Source organism: Aquarana catesbeiana, linkage group LG01 (genome assembly GCF_042186555.1).
Source record: "Aquarana catesbeiana isolate 2022-GZ linkage group LG01, ASM4218655v1, whole genome shotgun sequence".
NCBI classification, from domain to species: Eukaryota; Metazoa; Chordata; class Amphibia; order Anura; family Ranidae; genus Aquarana; species Aquarana catesbeiana.
Window position 1 is genome coordinate 581,216,261 of NC_133324.1, and position 18,637 is coordinate 581,234,897.

The 18,637-nt window shown below is 41.7% G+C and overlaps 1 protein-coding gene across 7 annotated transcripts in view; it reads left to right on the plus strand.

The window, feature by feature from the left end:
• The window catches only part of SEC31A (SEC31 homolog A, COPII coat complex component), a 119,960-nt gene extending 106,093 nt beyond the window's left edge, over nt 1-13,867 (plus strand). For all 7 annotated transcript variants that reach the window (XM_073597855.1, XM_073597856.1, XM_073597861.1 and 4 more), the window contains 4 exons: nt 55-315; nt 4,651-4,770; nt 9,848-9,919; nt 13,302-13,867. In XM_073597855.1, coding sequence (XP_073453956.1) covers nt 55-315; nt 4,651-4,770; nt 9,848-9,919; nt 13,302-13,481 — 633 coding nt within the window. In that variant the 3' untranslated portion in view covers nt 13,482-13,867. The remainder of the gene's footprint in view (nt 1-54; nt 316-4,650; nt 4,771-9,847; nt 9,920-13,301) is intronic.
• The last annotated feature ends 4,770 nt before the right edge of the window (nt 13,868-18,637 follow it).

Genomic DNA, 18,637 nt, shown 5'->3' on the forward strand with positions numbered 1-18,637 from the left:
TGTTTGCTCAACTTATTGTTGCTAATATATTTTATTTTTTATTTTTTTCCTTAGGTTCTGGATAACTACATGCCACCTCCACCAATAATGGCTCCCATTTTGAGCCCCTTGGCAGACCCACGATCTCAGCAGCAAGTTCCAGTTCCTGACACTTCAGTTCCTTATCAGCCCTCTCAGATGCCTCGTGGCCAACCAGGAGTACAGAACGCTTTCTCTGCTGTGCCACCCCCTGCTGGACAACCTGGGGCACACTTTGATCCTTCAAAACCGAGTACCGAGGGAGCTCCTGGTGCACCCATTGGGAACACCATACAGGTCATTATGTTCACTTATAAAAACTTATGTACTTTTGAACTTGTTTAATAAATTGGCTGACAGGAGAATTGATTTCCATATCAGCCAATTGGATAAATTTGTGCCTTTAAGTTAACTGTGAGAAATCAAAAAATCTATTAAATAGTCTTCCTCTGGATAATTTGATACATAAGGCCAGTGTCTGGAAAAGGACACGTTTGAACCAAATGGAAAATCAACTTTATTGTACAGTACAAGATACAGGAATTGATTCATAGACCATGGGTTATATGCTGATTAATTCAGGCTTTGGAGACTGGCAAAAAAGCTTTGATGGGTCTCCCCCACGGTATCCCCATATGACTTCACCCAGTATGTGAGGTTCCATTTTTTTTCGCTAGTGCTCAAAGGATTTTTTTTTTAGCAGATTTATTTTACCCTTCGATTGACGTTTCTCTCAAGATCTGACTGCTTACTGCCTTCATGGCTCTCTAGCATTTTCTGAATTGGTGAGCCTCAGGTACACCTTGGGAACAGTACCCGGACCCCACAGCAAGGTGGGGCAAACCTGTAATTTTTGTATCGGCACTGGATCCTGTGTTTACATCGTTTGCACCACGTGCCAAAGTGAGCAGTTAGCCACTGGGTGCTATACAGGTCCACGGCTGTGGTCCATTCCTTTGGCACCCAGACCCTGAAGACCCCTTTGGGGGCATGCTCACAGTGATGGGCAAAGCCTGAACCCTGGACAGTACCAGTGATGTGTACAAGTTAAAACATGGTTTCCTTGTATTGCTATACATAATGGTCCCTGACTTAGAAGTCTTGATGACTGTCAGTGCCATGCACACAATCTGCTCAAAGGACACAGGTGTGGGGCGACTTGCACTTTTAGCATTTCTCCTTTCCAGATAAGTGATGTAGTACTTATAAGACTCCCAGTTGCACATTTCCGGTTGCCATTTCCTGCCAACAAAGCAAGTTTATAATTTGCCACATCACCTGTTGCTGGATTCTGCAGGGACACAGTCACTAACATGGCTAGTGCCTGGGTTGCTGCAACTTCCTCACACCAGACACATAAAACCTCCTTAATTCACATTTATTCTGTGATTACTGTACAGCAGTGGTCTCTAAATTGCAACCCTGTGCATGCTTTTATCCGGCCTTTGGAGCAATATTCCTCCCACTGACATTAACAATGGGCAATAATTCCTGCCACTGATACCAACAGTGAGGCACTATTCCTCTCACTGACACCAACAATGTGGCACTATTCTTTCCACTGACACCAATGATGGGACACTATTCCTCCTACTGACACCAATGATGGGACACTATTCCTCCTACTGACACCAATGATGGGACACTATTCCTCCCACTGACACCAATCATGGGACACTATTCCTCCCACTGACACCAATGATGGGACCCTATTCTCCCCACTGACATCAATGATGGGACACTATTTCTCCCACTGACACCAATAATGGGGTACTAGTCCTCTCATGGATACCAAGGATGAGGCATATTTACCGACCACAGAACATTTTCTACTCCCACTGGCCACAGTCTGGCCCCTCTAAAGCCTGAAGGATAGTAAACTTGCCCTTTGTTTAGAAAGTTTGGAGACCCCTGCCATACAGAGAAAAATCCTCACTTGGCAGTGGAGGGACTACAGGCAGTTGGGAGTGGCAACACATGGGACAAACAACGTTGACTCCAAACACCAAGTTCCACCAAGCTTGATAGTGGTACCCTCCAGAGCAAGGTCTTCCATGGACAACACTCCAACCCCCCCCAGGCTCCCTTGCAGAAATACAACCTGTTTGACCAAGGCAGAATTTAGAGCCACTATGTCTGACCTATTCTGGAGGCTTTCCTCACTTCTGGAATCGGCTGCAAGCATCTGCCTCACCTCCCTCTGACTATATTTGTAGTCTAAAACCAGAAATACCTGACACACTTATCACACAACTCAAGGGGCATGTGGGCATTTTGGCTGAAGATTTAGAGTTTATTAATTTTTTGGATAGATGTGCCTAGTGCTGTGCAGTTCCCATATGTTCAAAAAATGCTCAAAAAGAGGGCCCTTTCTAGAAAGCCCTTTTTTACTCTGGATCTGGCAAATTAGGCATTATACAATGATTGGTCAAACTGGAAGAGATTATTTTACAATCCTGACAACTTTTGAAACCTTGTAGCTTATGGACATATAATTTAACAAAAAAATGTTCCTCCTCAATGTGGACTCTGCCTTTTTTTCACTTGAATGCTCAGTCTACCATTTCTAGTGAAGATACTTACTCCTTTAAAAGGTGGATAGGCATTTAAGATCTTCTAAAAGCCTTCTTTGCACTGGCAGGCCCAGCCCTACTGTTGCCCATTCTTACCTTAAGAAGTTGCCCAAACTCTGCTCCAACTTTGCTCATGTAGACAATTCCAATCTTTATTTATAGTTACAGCTTTTGCCCTTGGCTGTACTATTTTGTGTAGACGCCGTGGAGAATGTGACCTGTTAGATCTGCAGATTGTCTTTTCTTTCTGTGCATATGTGCAGAATTTTATGGCTTACAGCTTGGGTGATTGATCCATTGTGGGAAATGTGAATTTTGTCCTGGACGGTTCCTGGAGGACCTGGACGGGTCCTGGACGGTTCCTGGAGCCGGTGCCTTTTGATGGCAAGCTTCTCTTTGGCAATTCCCTCAAGGAACTAATTGAGGCAACTACTGAGGAGGGGCGGAGGGGAAAGGATTTAATCCCCATTATTCACAATTCTCTTTACAATGGGTATCCCCTACTTTACCCCGATGGCTAGTCAAGGGTCACATTTGCTTTTGTTACCTTCATGGGCTGCAAGCGGGATGGCTCCAAATTCATTTCACCACAGATAGTTCCCGCTGTTCCACAGATCCTCCTTTAACAAGTCAGTGCACACGCAGTGCTATGTACAGCACATATCAAAGACAGACAGTTCTTTGCCTCACAACTTCCACTGCCAACATCAAAACGGCCGCCGACTGATCCCGCTCCACTCCTATATGCGTTATGCCTATTAAACAGGCTTTATCAGTAGCAGCCACTTACAGCAGTCACATGATCAGAATGCCCGCCTCCGCCGGCAGTTAGAGCCTCTTAAAGAGCCAGCAGGAGGGAAGGGGTTTCTTTCTTGCTTCCTATTCTGTGTTTTTTTTCCGTATCGGGTGGCATTAGTAGACTCCTCAAAGCAAATCTGTACACACATCCTTTTTCCTGTGATAATGGGTACTTCAACATTCCTCATAACCAATGATATTATAATTTATAATTCAGTTAACTGCCACGGACAACTGGAAAATCACCTCAAAGGAATCAGACAGCAGTAAAAGCCCAACAGAGATTTAAACCATTCCCTTTTCTAGATTGGAGTAGATATCTACCTTCATTTTCTTAACACAGGGCAGTACATCACACTATATATATATATATATATATATATATATATATATAAAATACATTTTTTGATTTTAAAGAAAAACATGTACCGAAAACATTCACTTTTATCCAAGGAAGATTGAACATATTGTTATTTTTATTGATTGGTGTCAGTACTCGTGGGTGGTAGGTAGTAGGAAACAGGCAGCACCGTATCAGGATCTTCAGAACCTGGCTGCAGATGGCTACCACAACTTCCTGGCCACACTTTTTTGGAGGAGGCAGGCAAAGAAGTACACCCAGGATGCTGTGGTCACTATTTCTATCTTGCATTTTGTGGATCTAGATCATTTTCTTTATGTATTTGGAGACATTTTCTAAGGAAAAACCCTGCCAGGGGTTTCCCTAAACAAAACAAAAAAAAATGCAAAAAAGGCTTGCAGTAGATTCAGCTATCCACAATCCCTTAAACAGTTTCCTGATGTGTAATTTAGAATTAAAGCTCCACACTGTAATTTTCTAGTTTGAATACAAGTTTATTTTAATAACAAATTATTTGTAAAGGCAGTGCAGTTTGTGGGCTGTACCTTTCCCCTTTTCATCATTCATCATTCAGGGCTAACATGTAACATAGAAAAAAAAATGTTAATATGTAGTTTAGAATACTGGAGAATAAAATCAAATCCCAGTACATGATTTAAATGTGTTAAATTGGTAATGGTATTAAAATAAATGTGTAAAAAATATATATATTGGTAGAAAAAAGAATACGGCAGTTGTAAATTGGTAATGATTTTATTCCTAATGATATGAAAAGCTTTAAAAATGATATTCATGTTACTAATGACAGTGATCATTTAGTTATAATACTAATAGTAGTATTATATATTGCAAGGTATACTTTATAGTGCTTTATAAATGTTGCATTTTTTCTTTTTTTAGACAATGCAGACCCTCCCTACTGAAAAGATCACCAAGAACCCAATTCCTGAAGAACATCTTATTTTGAAGACTACATTTGAGGCTCTCATCCAAAGATGTTTGTCCTCTGCCATTGATCCAGTAAGTGACATTGACTTTCTGAGCATTTTTTTTTTTAAATAAGGGTGGAGTTGGGGGGGGGATGATTATTGCACCATTTCTAACATGTAGAACACTAAAAAATTCCCTGACATGTTTATTGATCCTGACAAAATTTCTCTGCTATTGCTGTTCCAGTGTGATCACCGCTATTATACTTTTTTATCTGTCATCTTAAGTCCAAACCTGATAAAAAAAAAAAAAAACATTTTTTTAAAATTCTTGCCACAGCACTTGCAGTTTCCAACTTGCAATGCTAGCTACTGCCTCTCAGATCTGTTTCTCTGAACTTCTGGTCTTCTCAGAAAATAGTTAAAGTGGCTGTAAACCTCAGACATGAAATGTGAACAAAGCATATGTGTACTTGTCTCAATCCAGAGCTCTAAGTATAATTTCTGTCGACTGCTTTGTTGCTCTGCTATCAGAATGAATCACTTCTGACAAGTTTTCCTGACACCAAGAGGAAAAAATGGTGACAGGAGGAATCTCCAGCTGATTGACAGCCTCAGCTCTGTTCCTGTGTGCTGTATGAAGGAGTGTGTGTCCCTTCCCTCTAATCAGAACTCAGAACTCTGAGTGTTATTTCAGCTCTCCATCTCCTTTTTTCTGAACTTGCAAACAAGCTTTAAATATTCAGCACTTTGAATGGATGTAGAGAAAAGAATACTGTAGATAAACAGGTACAACTTATGTGTGAGGATTTGTTTAATCTCTGTGTATCACCTGAGACCAGTTACTTCACTGGGTATATGTAAGGGTTTACAACCACTTGAACAGTGGACAGTGCAGTCTCAAGCCAGTCGGCTAGCTTAGAGAAGGCAGGGGGGAGGCGGAGTGAGGACCAAGGACATGGGAAGTGGCATGCCACTCTAGCCTATAGGGCTATGTTTTTCTGTTAATGCACACAGTGTAGTGAGATGCAACTAGTCCCTGCATGCACAGGTGGCTCCATAGAAAGCTGCAATATAAAGGAGCCACCCTGAAACTGCAAACCTAGGGAAGTGGCCATGGCAGTGACTTAAATGAGAACCTAGGCAAGGATTAAAATATAAAAAACTGCATACTTGGTAAGTTATTAAATCAGTTGCTGAAAGTGCCTATTAAAACCTGAGGGTTTAATATCACTTTAGGTAATCATTCTTTTGTGACATAATTACACTGAATAATAATCATAAATAAAGCTTATAGTTGCTGTACTTTATGACATATGTACACTGCAATTTTCAAAAACAGTTACATTTTGCTTTGTTGTAATTAGAACATTAAGGGCTCTTTCACACGGGGGATCCGTATGTCCGTTTTTCATCCTTCCGTTTTCGGATGAAAAACGGACATACATGTATCCCTATGGAGCGTCGGATGTCAGCGGTGACATGTCCGCTGACATCCGACGCCGCTCCGATCCGAAAAGTGTAACGGAGGAAAAACCTACTTTTCCATCCGTTTTCGGATCGGATCGGGTGACGACGGACACTACGGTCCGTCATCATCCGATCCCCCATAGGGGAGAGCGACGCTCTGACAGGTCCGTCGCTGCACAGCGTGCAGCGATGGACCTGTCATCTTTCTGCTCAGCGGGGAGCGGCGGAGCGATCCCCGCTGAGCCAGCGGGTGTTCACGGGGCGGATCATCACTGATCCGCCCCGTGTGAAAGAGCCCTAAAATGTCCATGTATTTTGCATGCCCATGTACATTAAAGGCAGAAGGTTTTTTTATCTTAAAATGGTGGTTGTTGCAAGTTTTTTATCCCGCACAGTATTTGCGCAGCAATTTTTTTGAACATGTTGTTTTTTTTTTTTTTCTTTAAACTGTTTCATGCATTAAAAAAAAAAAAAAAACAATAAAGTTAGCCCAAATTTTTTGCATAAAGTGAAAGATGATGTAACGCCGAGTAAATGGATACCTAACATGTCATGCTTTAAAATTGTGTACACTCGTGGAATGGTGCCAAACTTCGGTACTTAAAAATCCCCATAGGCGATGCTTTACATTTTTTTTTTACAGGTTATCTGTTTAGAGTTAGAGGAGGTCTAGCACTAGAATTATTGCTCTCGCTCTAACATTCGTGGCAATAGCGCACATGTGTTATTTGAACATTGTTTACATATGTGGGCGTGACCTACGTATGCATTTACTTCTGCGTGCGGGGACGGGGGCTCGTTTACATTTTTTCTTTTATTGTTCATTTTACTTTTATTTTTCTGTTTTGACACTTTCTTTAAAAAAAAAATTTTATCACTTTTATTCCTATTACAAGGAATGTAAACATCCCTTGTAATAGGTATAGGGCATGACCGGTCTTCTACAAGTCCCCACATCTCGCCTCTGGGCTGGGAAGCCTGAAATAAAATTTTAAAAAACGATCTTGGCTTCCCACCGGAGGCAACGGAATGTTTTCAAATGCAGAGGCCGGGCTTCACATCATAATGTCGCGTCTGGGCCTCCTAAGGTCATAGAGACTGCCGGGGGCCTTCTGGCCTTGGTATTCTCTATGGTGAACGTCCGGCGCCGGCGGAGTCCTTCTCCGGCTTGCCGATCGCTGCCTGTAAAAACCAACAGGTGGCAGAACAGCTGCTATGATTGTTTTTACGGTGCAGGGAATCACCGGCTTTAAAAGAAGATATCTGAATAATGCCTGTAACTGCAGGCATCATTCAGATATCACTACTCAGTCTGCGACATTATATGACGACATGCGGGTGGGAAGTGGTTAAGATAAAAAAAACCTTCTCTGTGCAGCAGCCCCCCTAATACTTACCGGAGCCCAATCTCGATCCTGCCATGTTACACGAGAGACTCGGCTTTCTGGGACTCTCCTTCCTGATTGGCTGAGACACAGCAGCGGGCGCCAATAAGACGAGAGAGGGTGGGACCAAGCCGCGGCTCCGTGTCTGAATGGACACAGAACAGTGGCTTGGCTCGGGTTTCTCATAGCATTCTGCTTGCTGTGGGGGCATTCGACAGGAGGGAGGGGTTAGGAGCGCCAGCGAGGGACCCGAGAAGAAGAGGATCGAGGCTACTCTGTGCAAAACCACCACAAAGAGCAGGTAAGTATGACGTGTGGTATTTTTATACAAAAAAAAAAAAAAACTTTGGTATCTCTCTAATCAGAAGGATTTATGAGCCATTTGGAGCTTCTGTCATGTTTTTTATAGATTTTGGTTAACCACTTTAAGACTAGGCCTTTTTCTGACATTACTAGGCCTTTTTCTACTTACAAGTTAAAATCAGTATTTTACTTAAGAAATTACTTAGAACCCCAAACATTATATATATTTTTTTTACCAGAGACCCTAGAGAATAGTGCAATATTTTATGTCACACTGTATTTGCACAGCAGTCTTTCAAACACGCACAAAACTAAAGTTAGCCCAATTTTTTTGAATATTGTGAATAGATACCGAAGATGTCATGCTTTAAAATTGTGCACGCTCGTGGAATGGCGACAAACTACGGTACTTAAAAATCTCTATAGGCGATGCTTAAAAAATGTGCACAGGTTTCCTATTTTGTGCTAAAATTATTGCTCTCGCTCTAACAATTGCGGCGATACCTCACATGTGTGGTTTGAACATTGTTTACATATGCAGGCATGACTTGCATATGCATTCGCTTCTGTGCGTGAGCTCGGAGGGAAAGGGCGCTTTAAATTACATTTTTTTTCCTTATGTATTTTTACTGTCCCTTTTAATTTTAATTTTTTTTTTTATCACTTTTATTCCTATTACAAGGAATGTAAACATCCATTGTAATAGAAATAAGCATGACAGGTCCTCTTTATTGAAAGATCTGGGGTTAAAAATACCCCAGGTCTCATATTTACCTTTATTTAAAGCAAAAAAAGTAGACATTTTGCCTTTAACCACTTCAGCCCCAGAAGGTTTTACCATTTTTTGTGATGTGGCACTGCGTTATTTTAACTGACAATTGCGCGGGATTTGGACACTGTACCCAAATAAAATTGATGTCCCTTTTTTCCCACAAATAACGCTTTCTTTTGGTGGTGTTTGATCACCTCTGCAGTTTTTATTTTTTGCGCTATAAACAAAAAATAAACGTCAATTTTGGTAAAAAAAAAGAAAAAAACAATATTTTTTACTTTCTGCTATAAAACGTATCCAATAATTAAAAAAAAAAAAATCAAATTTCCTCATCAATTTAGATCAATATGTATTCTGCTACATATTTATGGTAAAAAAAAAAAAAATCCCAATAAGCGTATATAGATTCGTTTGTGCAAAAGTTATAGCGTCTACAAAATAGGGGATAGATTTTATGCCATTTTTATTTATCTAATGGCGGTGATCAGCGATTTTTAGCGGGACTGCGACATTGCGGTGGATAGATCGGACACCTAGCCGAAACTTTTGACGCTTTTTTGGGAACCAGTGAAATTTTTTACAATGATCAGTGTTAAAAATATGCACTGACATTGTACTGACACTGGCAGTGAAGGGGTTAACATCAGGGGCAATCAATGGGTTAACTGTGTTCCCTCAGTGTGTTTCTAACAGTGTTGGGGCAATGAACTCACTGCATGGACACTCTGATCTGTGTTCCTGATTAGCAGGAACACTAGATCAGAGTATCCATGCCTGACAGCACGGCGGTCTGCTTGTTTACATCAGCAGACCGCCATTCTGTCTCTGTGAGGAGCAATCGTGGGTGGCCGGCGGACATCGTGTCCTCTGGGCCCACTGATTTGCTCCCCCTTTGGTCAATCAGCGTGCGATCACCCCCCCCCCCCAGTGGACATTGCCAAAATTACATACAGGTACATGATTTTGCGTAATAGAGCCACCTTGCCGCAGTATTTGTATGGCAGGTGGCCGGGAAGTGCTTAAGGGGGAAAAAAAAAACATCCCTTTTTTTAAGACCAAGAGGCAGAAGTGACGTCACTGCGGTCCTCCAAGGGCATAGAGTCGAGTGGGAGTGGTTAAATCACAGTGGATTCCAAGGTCATAAATATCTGCTGATCTTATATTGTATTGATTCCAATCTTGAATCCTACTCTTCTACCTTTATTACAAGTGTTTAATATATTTGTACGCCTTTGCAGCAAACCAAAAGGAAGTTGGATGATGCTAATAAGAGGCTGGAGTCTCTGTATGACAAGCTCAGAGAACAAACTGTAAGTCTGCATGTTATTATATAGATGGGATAAGCACCAGGATCTGTGAATTCCTCTAAAAACTGACAATGAGCTGTTTAATTTTTTTTTTCTAAACCTGATAATTGATTATGGCACTCCCTTTGCCTGGTGTTAGTTGTGTAGCAAGGCACAAAGTGGGGGATTTACTAAAAGTGGAACGTGCAAAATCCTGGTACAGCACTGCATAGAAACCAAGCAGTAGGTATTAAAGGGGTTGTAAACCCTAGTTAAAAATAAATAAATAAATAAATAACTAGGGCTGAAACAACTAATCGATTAATTGACAACTAATTGATTATGAAATTAATCGATTACTATTTTCATAATCGATTAATCGGCCAACTGGATACAGAATGCATTATTTGTTTACATATCAGGAAATACAGTGCAGCACACATACAGCTCAGTACACCATTCATACATGTCAGTAAGTGCCTGAGAACTTGTGAATGTGTGAGGAGCAATGCCCCATGGGACTTGTAGTCCTGGGCAGGAAGTGAGTGGTTCTAAAGGCAGAAGCTTTCTTTACCTTGTTATTGGGGCACTCTATACTGTACTTAATGCACAGCAAAAAGCAGTGTAGAAACAGATCAAAAGCAAACTGCACAGGCATGTACTGAGCCTTATGCTGGCCACACGGATCAATTTTCAGACAATAATATTCATATGAAAAATCTTTGTACATTCGCTGAATGAAAGAATGTTGTTTGAAATTTTCACTTGGTTTTAACATTCTGTTTTAAAATGTATTTAGTGTAATTTCTCAATGAAAACCACATACACTGTCTGAAAAATTCCTTTGACCAAGAAGGTTACTATTATTTCTAAATTTTCCTGTCACTGTGGTTGAAAACGAACATCAATTTGACCCCACTAACGATTTGAAAATTGAACGAACGTTCTTAAAATGACATTTTTTTGAGGGAAGACATTGTTTTTGTATGGCCAGCATATAATATATTACAGTTCTGTTTGAAAATCTGCAAAACCGACTTTAACTTTTTTTTTTCCTTTAAAAAAAAGATCCGAGTCTGATGATATTTACCAGATTCAACCTCTAATAGTATATACAGTATATCTCCTCTAATAGTATATACTCTAATAGTATATACAGTGTATATCTCCTCTAATAGTATATATACAGTATATCTCTTCTGTCTGTTATTCTCAGAGTGGATTAGAGATTTTGCTCTTTAACCATATAACTGGTTATTTATATTTACCACTGCATAGAGATATTTAAGAATAAATTGCCTTTTTTTAAACGTTACATATTAACTAAATCATACGCCTGACTTTGTTTAAGGTTATTAACAGATTAATCGAAACAATAATCGGCCAACCAAGCGATTATGAAAATAATCGTTAGTTGCAGCCCTATAAATAACAAACATGTCATACTTGCCTCCACTGTGCAGTTCGTTTTGCACAGAGTGGCCCTGAACCACCTCTTCTGGGGTCCCTTGGTGGCTCCTCCCTGCATCAAGTGTCCACGTTGGAGAAGCGCTCTCCTTGGTGGACACCCATGTGGGCGCGCTTCAGAGTCCCGCATCTGTGTCCATTCACACAGAAGGCAGGACTCAGCCCCGAGTGCTTTTGACCACCACTCCCTCAATATGAATTCAATGACTCACTAAAACTCAATGTCTCCCATCTATGATAATCAGCGTGCAGAGCTGAAATGGTTAATGACACCTCCACAGATATCTCGTGGTTCTCTTGCTCCAGAAAGAAGGATTTTTTTAAACATTCACCTTCTGATCGTCACCCATGAAAAAGAGAGGTTCGCAATAGCGCAGTATCTTTACACCTTCAGAGTTTATTGAAACCATAAAATACTCATAAACACATTAACCAACTGCTTACTGGCCACTTAAACCCCCCTCCTGCCCAGACTAATTTTCAGCTTTCAGCGCTGTCACACTTTGAATGACAATTGCGCGGTCATACAACACTGTACCCAAATGAAATTTTTATCATTTTCTTCACACAAATAGAGCTTTCTTTTGGTGGTATTTAATCACAGCTGGGGTTTTTATTTTTTGCTAAGCAAACAAAACAAGATGGAAAATTTTGTAAAAAAAAATCATGTTTCAAAGTTTGTTATAAAATTTTGTAAACAGGTAATTTTTCTCCTTCATGGATATGCGCTGATGAGGCGGCACTGGTGGGCATTGATAGGCTGCACTGATGGGCACAGATAAGGCGGCACTGATGGCCACTGATAACATGGCACTGATGAGCCCTGATGGGTGGCACTAATGGTTGGCACTGATAGGCGGCACTGATTGTGGGCACTGATAGGTGGCACTGTGGGCACTGATAGGTGGCACTGTGGGCACTGGTGGGTGGCGCTGGTGCGCACTGGTGGGTGGCGCTGGTGCGCACTGGTGGGTGGCGCTGGTGGGCACTGGTGGGTGGCGCTGGTGGGCACTGGTAGGCGGCGCTGTTGTGTACTGCTAGGTGGCACTGGCAGGTGGCACAGGTGGGCACAGATGAGCTTGGGCAATCTGCTTGATTGGGACCGATGTCCCTATCACAGCCGCCGGCGGTCAGCTTTTTTTTTTCTCCTCACGCTGTCAGCATGAGGAGAAAAAATAGCCAATTACCGGCTCTGTTTATGTCACATGATCAGCTGTCATTGGCTGACAGCTGATCACGTGGTAAGGGATCAACCCCTTACTCCGATCTGTGATCCAGCGAGTCCCATAGAGGGTGCGCTCAGGCCGCTCGGGCACAGGAGGATGTCAATAGACGTACTTCCGGCAAAGCAGGTCCGAATGGCGGCTACAGCGCAGATTCTGAACTAGTTAAAAAGCATTGCCTTCAACCAATAAAACAAACCGTCAGTGTGCCCGCTTTTCCTGCATGAGCCAGATCTTCAGCGTCTCACCACCTCGCAGTACAGCTCACTACCTCTGTGTCTCCTCTGGATTAGCATGCTGGCCAAACTTCCGGTCCTACATGCAGTTATACTCTGTCATGTTTGGTCCGTGTGGACTTTTTCATAGAGCCTATGAGGAAAGCTTAATTAAACAAGCTGAAGTTAGAAGCTGATTGGCTACCAACCACAGCTGCACCAAATTCTGAGTACTCCAGTTTTAGTAAATCTCCCCTAAAGTGACTTGTTTGCAGGGTGTTTATATTGTATCCAGTTTAGTCATTGTATAGAAGAATTTAATAGTGCCTATCCAGTTGATTGTTCCGTTTTGACTAGTGTACACAGAACAACACACTAGTTATACAAGAGCTTCTAAGCAGTACTTGGCCATGGTAGTCACTGAAGTTAAGTAGTTGGTTTTGTTTTATTTTACATTTTCTGTGTGAATTTTGATTTAACCAATGTTTTTCTCTTTTACAGCTATCTCCTGCAATAATTGCAGGCTTACACAGCATTGCCAGAAGTATTGAGTCACGCAACTACACAGAGGGACTTAACATCCATACCCACATAGTGAGCACCAGTAACTTTAGCGAGACGTCTGCCTTTATGCCAGTACTCAAAGTAGTCCTTACCCAGGCCAATAAGCTCGGAGTGTAATTTTTCTCCTCTCAAAAGACTTCAGCGCTTCTTAAGGAAAAACCAAGCTTCTGCACCTTGTAATAGTTGATGGACCAAGGACTAGCATGTTTTTAAAAGTGTCAGAACTCAAACCTCAGTGACTCCTGAAGATTATTATTCACCTTTTTATTATTTTTTTTTATGTGAGGAGTTTTTTTTTTTCACACCGTGATATTTCTCTGAGATTTATTATATTTGACAGATTACTCAAAGCATGACACTCTATTCAGAATTCCAGAATTGTGCTATCTAATATCTGAGCAGAGCTTTTTTTTTTTTAATTTAATGGTTCACATTTCAGAAACAAATTTGGTTGCCAATCATGCCATCTACAATAAAGTATGTGATCCAAGTCAAATATCAAATGCTTTACTGTCATTTTGTTTACTTTGAGTAGGTGATTGATTTAATTCAAAATGTGCAAAAATATATTTTTCATGACATACTTGTTTTTAGGGCAAACACCATAATCTTTGAATTTGTAAGGGGAATTCTCCACATTGTGTTCTGTTTTAGATGCAACTGTGATCCTCTTATAGAAAAGCTACATTAAACACTATTTTATGTATACTTAATCTTGTTACAGTTTTTAGAAAACCACAATCTTTCTAAGCCAACAGACATGGTGGTGTCCTCAAATATTTCTCACATACACAGGTTTACATTTTTGTTCCTGAGTGTGGCCTGGTTTTATGAGTTTGTCATAACTGATTAGACCTCAGCATTCGTGATTAAATATTCGCTACTACACTGCAGCATGTTAACCATGTAATTAGCATGATATAATGTAGGGGTGGGCACAGACATAACTTTTTTTTTTTAAGGGTGTCACCTTACAGACTGCCTATTACAAAAATGTTACTGGCCCTTTAGCGATTTCAACACCTAATCAGTTTTTGAGGTAGACTTTTAATTAAAATTGGTTCTTATTTATTGTATGTGTATTCTTTGCAAGGTATTGAAACAATGCACTACTTAAATCTCAATAAACAGAGTCAAACCTAGTTCACTTGTAGCTTGCAAATGCCAGTATGAAGAGAATTAACTAAGACAGGGTCTCGCAAAGCACTCAACAAACTTTGAGCAGCTTTGTGAAGCCATTTTGAAGCACCCTTCAGCTCTAGTCTGCCTGCTGAATACCAATCTTAATGGGTTGGCTGAAGCTTTAAACCAGCATATTTAGCAGGTTTTGGTGTTTTAACAAACATCTGGACTGTGAAGCCTGTTGAAAGCTGTTTTAAGGCTACATCCAGCACTCCCATTAATATCTGTATTTAGCACTTCAGGACAGGCCCCGAATGTGTGCTTTAAGGTGAGCATGGTGTATTGATGCTTCCTATACTAGATGCTTGTTCTACTACAATTTACAAGCTAATGACTCTTGAAACTAAGGAATGGTGCTAAATAGTGTTGTAATGGCAGTGAGTACATTTCCAGCACAGGCAAGCACATTTTGTAATACAATTTGACAGTTCTATGGGTGCTTGTGCTTTGACTGACCTTATCACTGCCATTAAAATGACACTAAGATATGGTATTTGCCTTGGCTTACTGTGTTTCATTCTCAGTAATGTATATAGTAATTTTTGTTCTATATTATCTTTCTCTAGTTAATGTTCAATCTTCGGATTTGGACAAGCATTGTCTACCTCAGTCCATCTCCATGTCATAATAGACTATATAATGACCCCATGCCTGAAATGTAATTTTCTTGCTCCATTGAGTTGCAATCTTGTGTTGCTTGGTTGATGTAACTTTAGTACTTATGCTTCACCAAAATTGGCCTTGTCTGACAAAACCTTGAGCTCACAAGCCATCTTAATACATAAAGATAGATAAAAGGTTTATATTGTCAGTATAGGGTTTATTTACTAAAGCTAGAAAGGGCAAAATTAGTCAGAATTCTGCACAGAAACCAATCAGCTTCCAGGTTTTATTGCCAAAGTCTAACTGAACAAGCTGAGGTTAGAAGCTGATTGGTTTCTATGCAGAAATGTGACTAGTTTTGCCCTCTCTAGCTTTAGTAAATAAACCCCTAGGTGCCATCTTAGTGGCTGCAGCTGAGGTGCTGCAATTTAGTAAAATATAAAGTACCACATGTTTGCTCCATTAATTGGTACCTAAAAAAAGTTTGTCACTGCAGCCCAAGTGATGACATTCGAGCAATGTTGTTTTGATACTTTTTATCTCTTTAACTCTGCTAAAGAGTGGTGGATTGAGTAAGCCCTAGACTTTTCAGGTGTCTTTCACACTTCAGCAGGGAGATCCCTCTGCTATAATTCTCTTCCACTTAGAGGTTTGTTAAAGTACCTTAATGAACAAACAGCATCAATGAAGGCCAAGGAACACACCAGATAGGTCAGGGATAACGTTGTGGAGAAGTTTAAAGCAGGGTTAGGTTCTAAAAATATATCCCAAGCTTTGAACATCTCACAGAGCACTGTTCAATCCATCATCTGAAACTGGAAAGAGTTTAGCATAACTGCAAACCTACCAAGACATGGCCGTCCACCTAAACTGACAGGAAATTCCGATAGAAAATGTGTGATGGAGCCCACACATGGTCGGAATTTCCGACAACAAGGTCCTATCACACATTTTCCGTCGGAAAATCCGACCGTGTGTACGGGGAATTAGAATGACCCAGTCAAAGTCCAGACCTTAATCCAAGAGACAATCTGTGTCAAGACTTAAAAATTGCTGTTCACAGACGCTCTTCATCCAATCTGACAGCTTGAGCTATTTTGCAAAGAAGAATGAGAAAAATTTCACTCTCTAGATGTGCAAAGCTGGTAGAGACATCCCCAAAAAAGACTTGCAGCTGTAATTGCAGCAAAAGGTGGTTCTACAAAGTATTGACTCAGGGGGGCTGAATACAAATGCACGCCACACTTTTCACATATTTATTTGTAAAAAAATTTGAAAACCATTTATCATTTTCCTTCCACTTCACAATTATGTGCCACTGTTTGTTGGTCTATCACATAAAATCCCAATAAAATACATTTAGGCTTTTGGTTGTAACATGACAAAATGTGGTAAATTTCAAGGGGTATGAATACTTTTTCATGGCACTGTATCTCTCTCTCCATCTAGCTCAGTGGTTAACTTATGAGCAATAGGGGGCCTCAACTGCAGCCCCCAACATCACCAAAGGGCCACACGTAATGTTCAATATATGGACTGCCAGAGAATGCAGACCTAATAGAGGAAATGAGGGTCAGAGATTGAGGACAGGATACATTGTTGGAGGGGGGAGATGCTGCAGAAGACAATATGAAACTGGGAACATGTTACATAAGGCTAGTAGAGATCAATGCTATTACCCTAATTAATGGTCCCACTAAGGGCAGCCGAACACAATGGGTGCACGGTCGCCGACCCCTCTGTCATGCCAGCCCCCTCTATGTAGAATGGATAGATTCATGCATTGCATGAATCAATCCATGGCTGTAGCCACCCTCTATTCAGGCGCGTGGCCCCTTTTCGGACGCCGGGCGCCTGAATTACAGCGGCGGGGGTGGTTTTTTTGAAGCACCTGATTAGAGCCATAGGCTCTAATAGGCTTCAAAAAAGTGGACTTGGCCGCCTAGCAAAAGGCAAGAAGAGACGCACGGAGGACACAGGAGCCGTCGCCTGACCTGCTCGCTGATGTCACCCGCTGCCTGACCCGCCACCATGATGGGGTAAATTCCGGTCAGACAGCAAGCGGACGGGGAGTTTCACAGTGGCTGCATTTGCTGGGCACAGTTGGGTGCATATGATGGGCACAGTTGGCTGCACTTGCTGGGCACAGTTGGCTGCATATGATGGGCACAGTTGGCTGCATATTATGGGCAATGTTGGCTGCATTTGCTGGGCACAGTTGGCTGCATATGATGGGCACAGTTGGCTGCATTTGCTAAAAGGTTATTTGAAACAATTTAACAGAAATATTTTGATCAAAAAGGACAAAAAGCTTCAACGTGACAGAAGGGCCTTTGAAGATGGCAAAGCCTATAAATGGCAATTGAATCAAACCAATAATTTTCCAAAGTACTGAATAAAAATAGACGTACAAATACTTATGAATTACCTGTACATTCACCTACTTTTTCTTCCCTTCAGTCTTCCACTCAGCACAAAGGTCGAAGACGGCAAAAACGTTGTCGCCATGGTGACGAGTCACATGATGATTCCTTCCATATGGAGGGTTCTCCCCCACGGTAAGGTAACAGTCATGGTAGCCATCCTAATCACAATATAAACAGTGACACATCAGACACACATACTCTGGCTAGTCATTTCGGATCTTCTCTGAATATATCATCTACTACACCTTCCACCTAACCTTCACATCAACCACCATTAGGCACTTTTTTAGACCAAATGAGGGGCCGAATACAGACTCATCAAAAAAACTCTCAAAGCACATCTGCCCAATAAACACGCACAAACCACGTTAAATGTTGTGCATTTATCCTCACATTCTTTGGATCAGAACGAGATGGCTGTACTGGCACGTAGCCCCACTTTTTGTCCAGACTCCAGTCTTGACAAATTTGGGGCCCTCAAGGACATCCATCTCTTCATACGCAACATCCCATTAAAAAGTTTATATGCAGGGGAGTGGTTTCAAAGTCCTCGGGAGCAGACGGGCTGTGCTGAAGCTCCTCGCCGGGCCTGCCTGCATCGCACATACCTGCAGCTTCTACCCTCATGAATATGGGTATACCCAAAAAACACAGGGACGCTAAACCTCAGGGACACATCACCAGGTCCTCCACTGCACCTCCGCCGCTCATCACCGAATACTTCAGCCCCGAAGCTCCGGCGGGACAACACGAGGCTAAGATGGTGCCGGCTTCGTGCACCGCAGCCCTCTCTCCTCCACGTACCTCTCCGGGAGCTGGAACACACAGGTATGGCTCAGAAGTGGACCTCTCGTCCGTCCATGCCTCTGCTCCCCCTGCCAACTTTCTTATTGCGGTCCCAGCTCCCTCAGACGGACACTTGCTGGAAAGCCTCTCACAGCCATTTCCTCCCAGCCCTGCCGTGAATGTAAGGTGAGTGTGCAGTGAGAGAAGGCCGAGCTCTGATTGGACGGTGAGGTATCAGACATTCACAGGAGGGACTACAGGTCCCAGCATGTCAGC